Here is a 14,570-nt window from a genome sequence, read left to right as displayed (position 1 = left end):
GCCTGGATATACACAAGTACCAGAAAAAAAAAAAGACCCCAGAGACACCAAAAATCTGGGTCTCTCCACCCACATCATTTGACTCCAGAGCATAGCTTTCCTTCTCTCCCACTACACGACATGACCCATCCTAACATCTTTTCCATTTCCCCTCCTCTATTGTTAAACTCTCAAACTTGTTTTCCCTCCAATCCTTTCTTCTCTTCTCATACCATTCTCCATTTTTTCCTATGCCTCATTTTTATTATCTCCTGTCATCCTTGGATGTTCTTATCTGTTTCATCATCCATTCCCACCCCTCTGGTGTTCTCATTCCCTCCATCTCTCATCTCTTCTCTTTTCCAATAATATTCTCCTTGATTCCTATTCATCTCTCTCCCTCTCTTTCTCATTTTCTCATTCTGTCTCTTTCCATCCATCTACCCATATATCTGTTTATCTATTACAAATACACACATACACGATAACTTTCTCTCTATCTCTATCTTTCTCTCTCTCTACTCTTTTCCCCCTTACTGTCTGACAATCTTTCTAGTCTTCTGGAATGTCCTTATTTTCTTCCCTTTCCACTCTGTCTCAACCATATAGGCGTGCAGATTGCTCCCTGCCCCAAATTACTATTAAGATTATTATTTTAGTTGTCTAGTACTGGAATATCTGTTTTTCCCTTTGTTCCGAAAATTATTGAGTGTGAATCTTTATATATAAGATAAAGCCGTAAACATTCAATACTGAATAAAGCGCCCTTAAGCATCAACAAAAACAACAACACTCCTTCCTTTTGTTCCTCTTCATTCTGCCCATCCAAACTCCAAACCATCTCTCCCGTTCCCATCTTCATCTCCTCTCTGTCCTCATCACCCTATCCCTAAGCAACCTCTCCATCCTCCCCGCCCCCAAAGTCCAGGACTCTTCCATCATCCCTCATGGCATGCATGCTGCGGCTATTTTCAGCCGAAACCTTAAACACTATCCTCGAGTATTGTCCAGGGTATTCCGACAACCTGGCATACACCTGAAAGAAAATATGAATCACATCTTGAGAAGTGGACACAAGTCATTCACCATCATCTGATCTCTACCCATTCCTCGACCCCATTCCCCCCCCCCCCCCCCACCACAAAAAAAAAAAAAAAAAGAAGGGGGAGGGGGTGGGATGGGGAGGGGCTAAACAATATGAGTCAGAAAGATGTTAACAGAAAAGGTAGGGCAAACAGCATTTTCCCTTTTTGTAACCTGACATGGAATCATACAGAAAGCAATGCCTTAATCTCTCTTAATTAAGCAAAGAAAATAATGTTCTACTCCTGTATGTTTGCCGACTTTATAGCAGGCAATGCATAGCAGATGCATTGGTACCAAACACTAACTGACAATAATACATGCATTCCAGTAATACAGGAATATGATTCAAAAATATATCAAGGGGAAAAAATCAAATTATACAAAAGGTAAATACTGAATATTACTGTTGGCTTTAATGATGTGGAGATGTTGGAATTGATGATGATAATCTGATAATACTGCAGATGGTAGGTTATCAAAGTGATGCATTATATAGCACTATTTTTTTTTTTACAAAAATAATGTCTTCACACAACATGATTGACACACAAAAACAAAATGCATCATTAAATTTACTTCTTACAAAAATTCATCCTAAATTTTGTCGGAGTGAAAGGGTCCCTTTCTTCATTTCTCATCCTTAGCTAACTAGTAAACTTTGTGCATGGTTACAATTTTTACACAACACTCATGAGTTAAGGTATATAAACTCAACATCTAGCTACTTAGACTACTCTACAGATACTGTTTAAGTCCTTCTCTTTGATGCATTACGGAGCAAAGTTTTGTTTTCAGTTGACTGAATTCATATCTGTGACAAGGTGATAAAACTAAGGAACACTTCTGCTGAGAATATGATAAGGAAAGACACTTGAAATATGAGATTAAAAGGATGGGCATTTTTAGTTTTCAAATCTGTCACTGCAGAGTCCAGTTCATGTAAATCTTGAAAAATATGCCCCCAAAAAGAAACAAACAAAGAAAAAAACAGGCGACGATGATCAATGCAGCACTCCTACCTAGTTTTCCGCTTGCAGCCGCGGCGCACCTTTCCGGGGTACTCGACGAGATTCTGGATCGGCGTGCAGGGCCGGTGGATGTACCGTCTACTCCTACTGAGCTGAACGGGGGATATTAAGTTCTTCTTTGGCGTGCAGACCACCTTTGAGTCCAAGAGTGAGCAATTCATCATGGAAACTCAACTACGGACGTACCACAAAATTTTGGGAAATAAAAGGAAAAAAGGGGCAAGTATCCTTTCACATTCTGCACAGGATAGCAGAAATAAGCAGTGACTAAAAAAAAGTTTTCTTGATCCACCAAGAGGGGTTTACTCCAAATGTACTGGTCCAGAGGTACGGGATATGTGGAGGCTGTAATTCAGTGAGCCAATGTTGTATGACACAATAATCAGAGGAACTGTGTCCTTTGGTTCCCACTCGGTGTGACTAGAGGTACAGACGACACCCAAGTGACAGCAAAGTAGAGAGACAGAGAGTACTGTCGCACAAGTTTGGCGGCGCGTGTGGTTCCCTCTGACCAAGTTCATAGATCGGTCGGGTGATGGAGGTTGGGGGGGGGGGATCACTGATGAAAGGATCTGTCAGGAGTGAGTCGCACCAGCTGCATCGATGTCTCTCCTCAGTGAAGAAAACCAAATGCTACATACTTGACTCTTTTCCCCCCTCATTTCTTTGCTACCAGCTACAAATCGGGACGTATCAAGCTGTCGTTTGGGGGGATGACTCGCAAGAAAAATGAACAGCACATCTGTATCATAGACTAACAGCAGCAAGCAACCGACCCAACGCATCGGAAGAGCAAGACAGTGAGAGAACAAGAGAAGTCATTCCAGAGTTTGTCCGCAGCACGAGGAAAGCTTCCTCTCTTAACAACCCTCAAGAATCATTAATTGCATTAGCCGAAGGAGAGCACTTAACCCGTCGAGCCCCATGACCTTCCCAAAGCTATTTTTGAACTCTGCAATATCATTCCCTCCCTTCCATTCTCTCTCTCTCTCTCTCTCTCTCTCTACCCATCTCTCTCTCCTTCTCTTGCCAATTAACACACACACTAACACACACACACACACACACACACACACACACACACCTACATGCGTGTCACAACACCCAGCCCGACGTCACATTAAAGCTTTTGATCGCCTAATATAGATGCCTGATGCCTCCCTCTATCCCGTAATCCACTTCACTCCCAAATTATTCAGTGCAGACTCCCGATTATAAAAGTAACCATAATGCCGGTGATGCTACGTGCCCCTGCCTTTAATATCCCCCTTCCCTCCAACAAAATAAAACAAAATAAAGAGAAAAAAAGTGCTGATAGCGATAAAGCCAAGAAGACTATGTAACGCCTGCACAGAGAGATTGCAGCGATGTTTATCAGTCTTTTGGAAAGAAGAAAACTGTTTTAGCATTTTCACTTCTCACACTTCCTGTCTAGCAAAAAAAGCCAAGCAAACAACAAACAAACAAACTGACAATGCTGTGCAAAAAAAAAAAGTTAATCACTCCTTATTTTCCCAAATCATGCAGCATTTAGGCCTGCATCAAGTCTACCTTCTTGTGAAACTTCACTTTGTGTTGTTGTTTTTTTCTCAGATTTTACTTCAAAAAACAACAGAACTTCCTCAACCCGTCTTTCATTTTGCAGATTCTGGCCAATCTTTTAACTTTTTTTTTTTTTTTCACTTTCAGCCTTGCAACATTCTACTTGAACACAGTCACGTCCCAGCAGATGTTGTGTTTTCTAACAGGTGAAGAAACTATTTTGGTCCGGCAAGGAATTGTCAGGGTAATTCTGAAACATGTGTTACACTGTATGTGCTTATATGTTTGTTTGAGACTGTAAATAACATTCAGTGGGAAAGAGATCAAAAAGAAGGAATGTTGTTCAGGGCAGGCTTTTTTTTTTCATGAAGAAAAGAAAGTGATTTTTCAGTGTAGATATGTAGCTTCACTGAGATTCAGGCCTGTTTCTGCCACAGAAGCTGAACAAGTGGAAATTTTAATATCCATTCATTCTGACACCATTCCATGTAGTTAGAAGGTAAAACTCTACATATCATGGACATGTTTAATGTTACTGTTTCTTGCAATGGTAGCTGTCAAAGATTTAACAAATGAGATAAAAGAAGGCAGAATAAAACCATTGAAAATTATTAATTGATGAATAGGCACCATCTTGACTATGAGTATCTACAATCTGTAAGACGCTAAAAGTAAGACACTTTTCTTCCTCCCCTAACCCCCCCCCCCCCCCCCATACCCATTAACTGTCAGAAATGGTTCTCAATAACCCTGTCAAGTTATTGATGAAATGTCTGAGCCACACTGGAAGAAACTTGATAAACTGCCTGTATGAAGGAGCCTTGAAAAAAAAATGTGACAATTTCCCTACAAAGGCTAACAGAAAGGCGTGGGTTGTTGATACTTGTTTGTTTCGTTTGTTTGTTTGTTTGTTTTGTTTGTTTGTTTGTTTGTTTGTTTGCTTGTTTGTTTGTTTTTACTGGTGTTCTGAGGGCTTATGCATTTATACTAGCTATGAATACAGGTTTGATCTTCATCATATGTATGGACTGAAAACTAGAGAATCGTTTGTTATTTCTCGTTCAGGAATACATTGGTGGTAAATCAACAGTCGTGACATACTGGCAACAGTAAATGTCATCAGATGATATAGGGCATCCAAATTTAGTTGCAATCCCGCTTTTTATTACGGCTCCTTCAAAAAAATACGATGATATTTTTCACACAACAGAGGATTATTTCTCATGGCTCTAGGGAAGGGAGAGATCAAGTTATTAACCTTGAAGGTAACAAATAGATGAAGAGGAAAAAGATGTGGGGCTTGAATCCGCAACCATCCTGAACTCCGCAAACGAAAGCAACATAACCACTAGACCACTGGGTATCCTCCCGTGTGACCTTACTGTAATAAGGAACATCCTCTACATCTACGAACAAGATTACAAAACTCTTTGTTTATGCCACTCACACTGCTTTGGAGAGTTTCTTTGGCTCGACAATCCTGAGAGCCACGTTTGCTTCTTTCTCCTCTAGACTCTGGCTGGGCTGAGCTTGAAAAAAAAAAAGCTCATTAGGGCCATGTCAAAAGAAGATTATAAATAGGTTCAACGACTGGGATAAAGTTTGACTATCTACTCCTTTATCATTGTTGTCGTTGCTTTGGTCTTTATTATTCCTTCAAACTTCAAGACTGATCAGTCTGCTATCATATGTCAATGCTATGACACTCTGATGTGGAAAGAGAACAAAAAAACAACAACAAGCATGTCTCAGGGAGACTGAGGAAAAAAAATTATCACCTTGTATGAGAATTCTTCTTCAGTACTGACAGAAGTTCCACGAATATGATGCAGGCGGGAAAGATATTAATTAATACCTTTCCTTGACATTAATGTCACACTTCCTGTTAAGAGGAAGTGGGTGGGCGTTACATTGTCCCCCTCCCCAAATGATGAAAAGGAAGGGAAAAAAAAGAAAGATGTGTATATTAGGCGTCGCCATGGCACGCAACCCAAGCTGTTGATGTCAGAGGGGAGGGGGGGGGGGGGATCAGACAGGGGGATGCGGGGGGACGAGGACGAGGCGCCTGACTGACCTTCGCCGGGAGCAAGGGGTCACTTGATCGTGACTTTCCTCTTCCAGCGGCTTAGGGCTCGCTGCCGCGGACTTTAATTATTCACATTTTGGCATGTGATACACCCCCCGTAGCAGGAAGGGGGAAGCAGAATAACTATCTAGGACACTCCCTAATGTGTATGCACTTTTTTTTTTTCTCCTCTACTCAAATTGAGCTGAAGGTGATTAATAAACCTGCAAAGATACGACAAGAATTCAGCTACGGCATCCATTACACACATGTAAGCACTCACCAAGTTAAGGTACTAGTGACTATCCTATAGATGTATAATTTCTATAGACTTTATTCTTCTAACAAGAAAAGTAATTAGGTTGAGGATTAAATTGCTGAAAGCACACAAAAATTGGTCTCTCATCTTCAATATCTCTTTGTTAATGTGAATATATTTTGGTCTTGCATTTCTTCCTCCTCTATGGCAGAAACACAAAGGTTCCTGAAATAAAACTGACAGTGACGGAATAAAGCTGATAAAATCGAGATGAAGGTGATTTCTTTGTGAAGATGGGGGTGATTGAATGGCTGGGTTATGAATTGTGAGCCTGGTTCCTTCAACTAGATTTGAGTACCAATTCCTGCTGCAGGAATAATGATTGAATGATGTGATAGCTGTTACATCAGGCTATCCTTAGCCTTTTGTGTCACTCCAAGACTATTTTGTGTTCTTGATCCAGGAGCTTCTTTCAAGTTGCCACATTTAGTCACTATTCACTGATCCTGAGGAAAGAAAACATACATATCTTGCAAACATGCAATTTTTTTTTTCTGTCTCTTAGACCTTCAAAAGGAAATCATTCCTCCATACCTTGCGAATGGGAAGTCATCCAGACGACTGGAACCAAGGTGCTCAATGGAGTTGTCCGCCTCAGTGACGCAGGGGTTGCCGAAGGAGTTGAGACTCTCGCGGGACTGCGTCCGGCCGCGGCCCGGACCGCCTCGCTGCGTGGCCGAACTGTCCGGTCCACCGGCCTGTCTGGACGCTGACCTGTCTACCGTTGCATAGGGAGGCTGGTTGTAACTAGGGGAGGGGGGTCTGGACGTCCTAGAGTCTTGGGAGATGAAGAAGTTTGATACGGATACAATTCAGTATGATTCAGAACACAAGAGTTAGATATGCCACCGCACATCCCGGATGTTACCTCTTGCCAACATGCTATCATCTTAATGATGACAATACAGTCAGGTTTGTATGTTGTACATGTGTATCGCAAGGCAATACTTGGGTACCGTCAATTTCAGAGTTGCTCTTGTGCAACGACAACAAAGACAATTCCAAACTCACATTCTTTGAAGAATAAAATGATTGAAATTGGGATATTAAGCAGAAATTTTCATTTGATTTTGACTCCTTGCTTCGATGTTGCATGATACGACTTTGTTTCCCCTTGGGCCTTGAATGCTCTCATACTATCACTGATCCCTGATGTCAAACACTAATGAACTACCAATAATCAGAATACAGTATAGCTTGTAATATCTCATACTAACTATAAGGGAGTTCTTCATTTCATAGTATATATCTGATACAGTCAGTACGAACAGCAAAACAAAACAAAAAAATATATACATCTGAATGGACCAGGTATGTATACATTTTGTCATTTTAGTGGTATTCTTCTATTTAATGCCACTCCCGACATGATGAATCACATTGAATATTATCATAGCACATTCCTCACTGCATCAAAAGAGAATTTGATGGATGGAAGCAATGTCATAGGAGTTTCCTGCCTTTTTATTTGGCATTACATCCCATGTTATTCCATCTCAGGAGGAGAGAGAGGAGCACCAACCTTTACTTGAGCTGCGTTTTCTTGAGTCTCCTGACCCATGCCTCTGGTCACCGTGTACTTGTCCATGTCTGCTACCAGGCACGCTTCTCGTCTCGTCTTCCGATCTAAATCTAACTTCCTCATAGTCGTTTTCACTTTTAGTCCTCCTCCGACTCGAATTTGAATAACCACTGTCCTTGATGGTGGAATATGGGTCCTCTTTCTCCACACCGTTAGTCCAGACATCATGACGGGACCGTCGACCATCCGTCTGCTCCTGGGACCTCCGCGACTTCCGCGTTTTGTCGACAGTCGCGTACAGCGGCATCTCCTCCTGTTCCGGGTGGCGTCCATTGTGCAGCGAGTTCCTGACACCGCCTGAGGGAGATTCGCTCCTTCTGCTGCTGCTCCCCTGCCAGGAGTGCGGCCTGCGCTCGCGGCGGTCGCTGTCGTACGATCCGTCTGTGTCGTCGTCGAACCTGACCGATCTGCTCGGCGAGGGCGGGCGCGAAGACTTGCGAAGCGCTGAGGGCGTGGTCGGCCGGGACGTGGGCGTCCTCTCGTCAGGCTCGCTGCGGATAGGCGTGTCCTGAAATACGATGTGAGTAACTTGCTCCGTCTCTAAGGAGTCTGTGGAAGAATATTGCTTGGGACGCGCTCCTTGCTCAGCCCAGAGATCTCTAGGGGAGTTGTCGGGTGATCTTGACACATTTGGAGAGAAGAAGATTTTTACGGTGACAAAGACAATTGCATGAACTTATTCTCTGACATTGCTTCACCCTTCAAAATGTAAAAAGGGCTGGTATAGTATTGGTGGAGATGAGGATTGGGCTTTTAACTTTGTGCGAGATACCAAAAAACTACATATGAAATAGTACAGAGCGTACCATTCTAAAAGGAATCCAAAGTTTGTTCGATAAAATTCAGTTTTGGAATGGCCGAGACATCCAAAAACAAAGTAAAACACAGCCATCGTAATAAAAGGTGGGTCCCACCTTTTATTAGAATTGCCTTGTTTTGGATATCTCACCCGTTTCCGAACCAATTTTAATCAAATAAGTTGAATTCCTCTTGGAATTACATCCTCTTCCACATTCTACAAAAGGTTTCTCATTATCTCACCAAAAAAATGCTAGAAACCTGAAGTTATGTTGTAGGTGTCAACCAAAACTGTACCATCCCTTTAACCATGGAGTTACATGCTGGGTTAATGAAAAAGTTTTCAATATCAAAAAGATAATTTGGATTTCTTCACAACATACTGATGCAATGTTGTGCATTAGCAGCAGAAAAAAAAATCATCCTCACACCTTTATGTACATGACAATTCTGAAGGCAGTTTCCTTCATCTTTTGGTCGCACAATCTTTCACTGCATTTCAGACAAATGAGACATCATTTCAACTCTACACTGCTTACACATGCGCGTACACTTTTATCTGTGCATTGTAGTGCAGTATGCCACAGAATGCACCACCTCAAAAGACACGTATGCAATGGTGACAATAAACATGTTTCACTTTGTCAGGATTCATTCATTACTGATAACAACTTACAATGATAATATACATGGTAATATCTATTCTCATTCCTCATGGTACCTTGAATACATGAACAAGAAACAAAAAACAAAAACAAAATGAATTATCCAAAAAGATGCATAACTTGGCAAGATATATTTTCAAATGAAATAAAGGAAATCTGGCATCCAATGTTTGGCATGAGAAGTGACAAACCTCTTTTCTTTTGTAAAAGGTTGTATGCTGTGATCAGCTTTGAGGGGTCCACTGGGGCCCTTGGGTGTGGTCCTCATGGGCCCCTCCCTGTTCCCCTTGGACAGTAACCGGAAGGAGGAAGGGAGCGGTCTCTTGGAGTTATGTCTGAGGCAAAGAGAAATTCAGAAATTAAAACCGTTAATGTCTTGCCTGACAGCTCGATATGGTAGAATAAGCATTCATATCTGGGATTCCCAAACAAAAATAACAAACAACAAACCAAATTTTCATTTTTTCAAGACAATCCATTCTCCAGGTTAGGTTTGGACAATGTTTGTATGTGGGAAAAGTTCCCTCTACAATAGTCTGCTTTGTTTTTTCAACATGTGAGTTTTATTGTGGAATCTTCCTTCTAGTGTGAACTGGATGCCTTTTTATATTTGATAAGCACATCGTAATATGTATATAGTGTTTTCTCCAGTGGGTACAAAGCGCATTGAGATGTCATCTCTGGGTCAGTACAATATGTAATAAAAAAAAACCCACAAAAAACAAAAACAAAACAGAACAAAAAACTAAATAGCATAATAGATTCATAAAGTCATCCACTAATATGGACATAAAAAAAGATATGTGGAGATTTCTTAAGTTCATTGGACACAGTTTTAAATCTAACTTACCATAAATGAATTTTTCTACAGCTTGTAATCACATGGAGCAATGTAGCATATTGATGTGATCATAAAGAAACTTCTCGCGAAGTTTTGGGTTTCAGTTTCACGCCGACACTAAAATAAAAGACTGAGTTTGACTTGCCTGCTTTGGGAATCATCATTTGTTCCATCATGTCTGCTGTAACTTGAATCGGTGTCACTGTCTGCGGTATGGTAGCCTGAAAGGAACAACAGAAATACAAACAGAAATGGTTAGTTATAGGCTGTCTGAAAGGAAGCATGTTGATTAAGTGGAGGATAAATCCACACACACAAAACAAACTTTTTTTGTTTTGTTTTGTTTCTACACACATCACAAGCACATCACTGTCACCGTACTTTTTATACCGGGTGGGGATTATATTAGTACTTTACTTTTAAATACAAATAGCCTGGCAAAGAAGAATAATACTGGATCAAGAAAATAACAATGACATATGATTTACAGTTCTTGTCAGTTGACAAATTATAGACGGAATGATCCAAGGATATTTCAATTATTTATATGTTGGTCAACTATTCAATACATGTACGCCTTTATTGATATTTTAAAACAAGAGAAGTTAGACACCGAAACACAAACATTTTTGGGAATGTAATTATTCATCGTAGAATCTTGTTTCAATGAGGTGATTACATGTCCTAAGGGTTACAGATCCTATGTTAATCCACTCTCAGACATAACATAATAGTCTGAGATGCAAGTACTGGTACTACTGTATTGCATGGTAGTTTAGGACAAACTTAAAATACTAAAAAAATAATAATAATAATGAAAAATTCCATTCCATTAATGAGATATGAGTGAAAATGTGTTTTCATATAATGATGTCATAGTGACGTCACGGTCGACTGATCACAATGATTTTACTAGTTCTGTCGTCTTTGGGAAACGATACATATATGGTATAAGTTTGGAATTGATAGGCAGAGCACTTTCTGAGCTAACCTTTACACAACTTTTGAGGACAAATAAAGAAGAAGAAGAAAAACAAAGAATCAGTACAGTGATCCGAGAGGATACTCGGATCACCTAATAAAAAACATGCATATAAACGGGCAAACAAATAGAACAAAGATGTTCATTTATCTCAGACAATTGCTAGGGCACATATTTCACGTTAAAAAAAAATGGAGGTGGGATTTGTTGTTTTGTTTTTTAAACTGTCTGCAATATCTACATATCCCTGTACACAGTTGCAGTTTGCAGTTTGGATGTGATTAATTGTCCAAATCTGACCTCAAGAGGGGGTAAGTTGTTACAGACCACTCGGCCTGTTTGCTTTCCAATCGATACAACTGAAGAGTGTTGGAGAGTGTATGTCAACACATGTGGGCAGCTTGTGCAAATAGAATGGCAGGAAGTCACGACATACATGTATGTACACGCATGGATGTCATGTAGCTAATTAGACATACTTTATCGAGCAGAACATCTGCTAACAAAAGGCTGAATTATAATGAGACAAATATGACGCTGAGAAGGGTGCCGGTATTGCAGCCACTCATGACTGAAGAACAAACACAATCTCTGTTTGGAATATCTATGACTCTCTCTCGCAGGAAGCACATTATAATAATTCTGAAATTTGCATAAATGTGTAATTTTCTTCACAGGCAGCAAAAAGCATTCGCCTACCACAGCTTAATTTCATACAGGCTTATTGTGATATAAGTTTTTACAGATTTACTCAAAATTGGAATTGCTTTTGAATAGTAACAATATTTACTTCTAGATTGTGCTGTATAATGATGACGCTGATTTTATCAACAACACATACATGTACATGCAGTTTCCAAATCCTCTACAGGCAGATTATTGTACACCATACACACATAGATATACACACACACATACACACACACACACACACACACACACACACACACAAATGTGAAGTAGCATTTACACATGACAAAAACAAAACCAACAACGACAAAATGTTCAACGATAAAATGTCGTGTCAATACAATTAAATGCCTTACACACGCATCAGAATATAGAGACATACAGTACACACAAACCCACACATGCACTCGTATGTATGCCCAGCAATCACAGTTCGCTTTTCAATAGTTGTGTGAACATGAGCCTGGGGAATAATTTTCCTGGTATCGCATCACAATTTGCTACATAGTTTTACACACCACTGCTACACAAACTACCTTTTGTGTTGAAGTTTTCTTCCACAGAAGTGTACAGGATACCATTTAAAATATTGTTCATCAGCTGAAATTGATGATCAAATTTGAATTGGAAAATAGTTCCCTGGAGCCTTTTTTTTTTTTTTTTTTGGTATAACCCACTGGTGTAAAATTCTATCACAAGCTGTGATAGATGCTTTTTACCTCTGACTATCATTAGAAAACATGAATCCAACTTTACAGACTGACTGCATGAACACAAGAAGAAAAAAAGTAAATACAAAGAAAACTATGTAACATAGTTGGGGTAATGCTGACCAGGAAATTAAATTGACCATCTGACCACAATCAATGCAAGTCATACATTGCATTTCATTTGGTTTCCATCACAGCTCATTTTGACAAATGACAATATACAATTTATCTTGAACACAATGGCCCGAATTCACGAAGGTGGTACAAATGAAACCATGGTTTAAACCATGGACAAAAACCATGTAGCGCCAAGTGTCGCATGGAATATTCCGTTACGAAATCAGTCTTTTCGTCGATGAAATTATTCTTTTATAACGAAATGGCAACATTTTGTAACTAAATGAACATTTCTTGTACGAAATGATAATTTCGTTAACGAAATATTCATTTTGTCGACGAAATGACCAATTTCCTAACGAAATATTCCGTGCGACACTTGGTACTCCATGGTTTTTGTCTCTGGTTTAAACCGTGGTTTCATTTATACCACCTTCGTGAATTCGGGCCAATGAATACACCTGTGACTACTTCAACATTTTCTTTAAAAGTGCATTCTTATTGCGACCTTGTTAAAAGAAAACATTGATCATACTGACAAATAATCATAAAAGAATAGAGATATCAATAATTTACAAAAAGTCTGGATACAGTATTGATATTCTGTTTTGGTTTTTTTTTTTCCTTTGCACATCAGCAAACAATTTCTACACAGTTGATATCTTGCTTCAGAGTCAAATGACTTTTATAAGATCCCTACCCTAAAAATGTAATATGGTTTATACATGTATCAATACACATAAGTGTGAATTAATTGCCTAAAAATCCACTGATCTGCTGCTTTTTCTTTATCAATGATCAATTTAGTCAAGAACACTTTTTTTCTTAGAGGGTAACTCTTTTTTCATAATTAGGAATACAGTGTGAATACTTCACACTACAGAAATAAAAATTTCTGACCATCAAAAAAAAAAATTAAATTTTCTGAATCAAATTAAAGATAGAGCTCTTCCAATGACAAAATAAAACAAAACACAACACAAAACAAAACAAAACAAAACAAAAACAAAAACAAAACAAAACAAAATATATCTAGAGAGGAAAACAACAAAGAACAGAATTAATTTGCACTAGATGACAGGACAGAATTGATAACACATAAAACACACTGCACAGGGCTGGTAGGGTACTACAAATGTGGCCATTGATCGAAATACATTAATTTCCATTCACTGTGAGCTAGATGGGAGAGGAACATCTTGATGATAGATTCATTAATATGCCTCCCATTGACTGCGATAATGGCTGCCTATTGACACATCAATTAGGATGCAATGTGAGCGGTTATAGTCTGCGCAGTGGTAATCACAAATGCAACCGATGATAGTACGAGGCAAAGCACGCTGGGCACGTAATCCTACGAATACACAAACCAGGCACAATGTGGAAGGGTCGTATGCCGGTTTAATGCCATACTATTTACAAACTGTGTACGAGCAGGCTGCGGATCTGCAAGCGGAGGGAATTCCATTCATTCTTTGAATACCTCAGGAGGGGAATTTATCACTAAGGAAGCCATCTCCATGGTAACCAAGGATGCTCGGCTCCTGGAGACGGCATGAAAGGAGGCACAGTGGAGGGAGTACCTGGCAGACAATCAACTCGCCCATTGCATGCTACAAATGATAAAATCCCCTCTGAGCAACAGCACAGCGGGCTGAATATCCACAATACACTGTATGATAAAATTGAACTGTATAGCACTATAACCCAATAATGGCTGCCTTATGACTAATTCTTTGGTTTTGATTTGATGCAAATCAACCTGAATTTTCCCACCATTTATTCTCAGCATATCTATTTCACTGATATCAAACACAAATTGAGTCTCGAGGAGTTCACTGAAATGCCTGGAAATGGTGACAGTGACACAGATTAAAACCATGTCACAATATCAGATTGCATGTTCTACAGAGATGACAACTCGATCTTGGCTCAAAGAGTACAACTGTAGTTGCTTTCTTTTGACAACCCTCAAAGAATCTCCATATATACACATTGTATTTTCATTTCCTTTTCAGAAGGAGGAAGTTGGTATCAGATTGCCTTTCCTCATATCACAGACAATCTGACAAGTTTGGCTAAACCACAACGAATATGATTTCATATTTCCCTCTTCCCTCTACACTTGATGAAATGATAAGATGACATTATCATCATACATGT

General features: G+C 39.6%; 1 protein-coding gene across 1 annotated transcript in view; it reads right to left on the bottom strand.

The window, feature by feature from the left end:
* Positions 1–14,570, bottom strand: part of LOC140240932 (uncharacterized) — an 88,809-nt gene that overhangs the window by 37,213 nt on the left and 37,026 nt on the right. The window contains exons 3-6 of the mRNA XM_072320703.1: positions 10,051–10,126; positions 9,256–9,399; positions 7,542–8,221; positions 6,554–6,797 (exon numbers count right to left, since the gene is read on the bottom strand). Of these exons, the coding sequence (XP_072176804.1) occupies positions 6,554–6,797; positions 7,542–8,221; positions 9,256–9,399; positions 10,051–10,126 (1,144 nt within the window). The remainder of the gene's footprint in view (positions 1–6,553; positions 6,798–7,541; positions 8,222–9,255; positions 9,400–10,050; positions 10,127–14,570) is intronic.

This window comes from Diadema setosum, chromosome 17 (assembly GCF_964275005.1).
Source record: "Diadema setosum chromosome 17, eeDiaSeto1, whole genome shotgun sequence".
In the NCBI taxonomy this organism is placed as follows: domain Eukaryota; kingdom Metazoa; phylum Echinodermata; class Echinoidea; order Diadematoida; family Diadematidae; genus Diadema; species Diadema setosum.
Note: the sequence above shows the minus strand (reverse complement) of the source record. Positions and strands in the feature narration are given on the sequence as shown.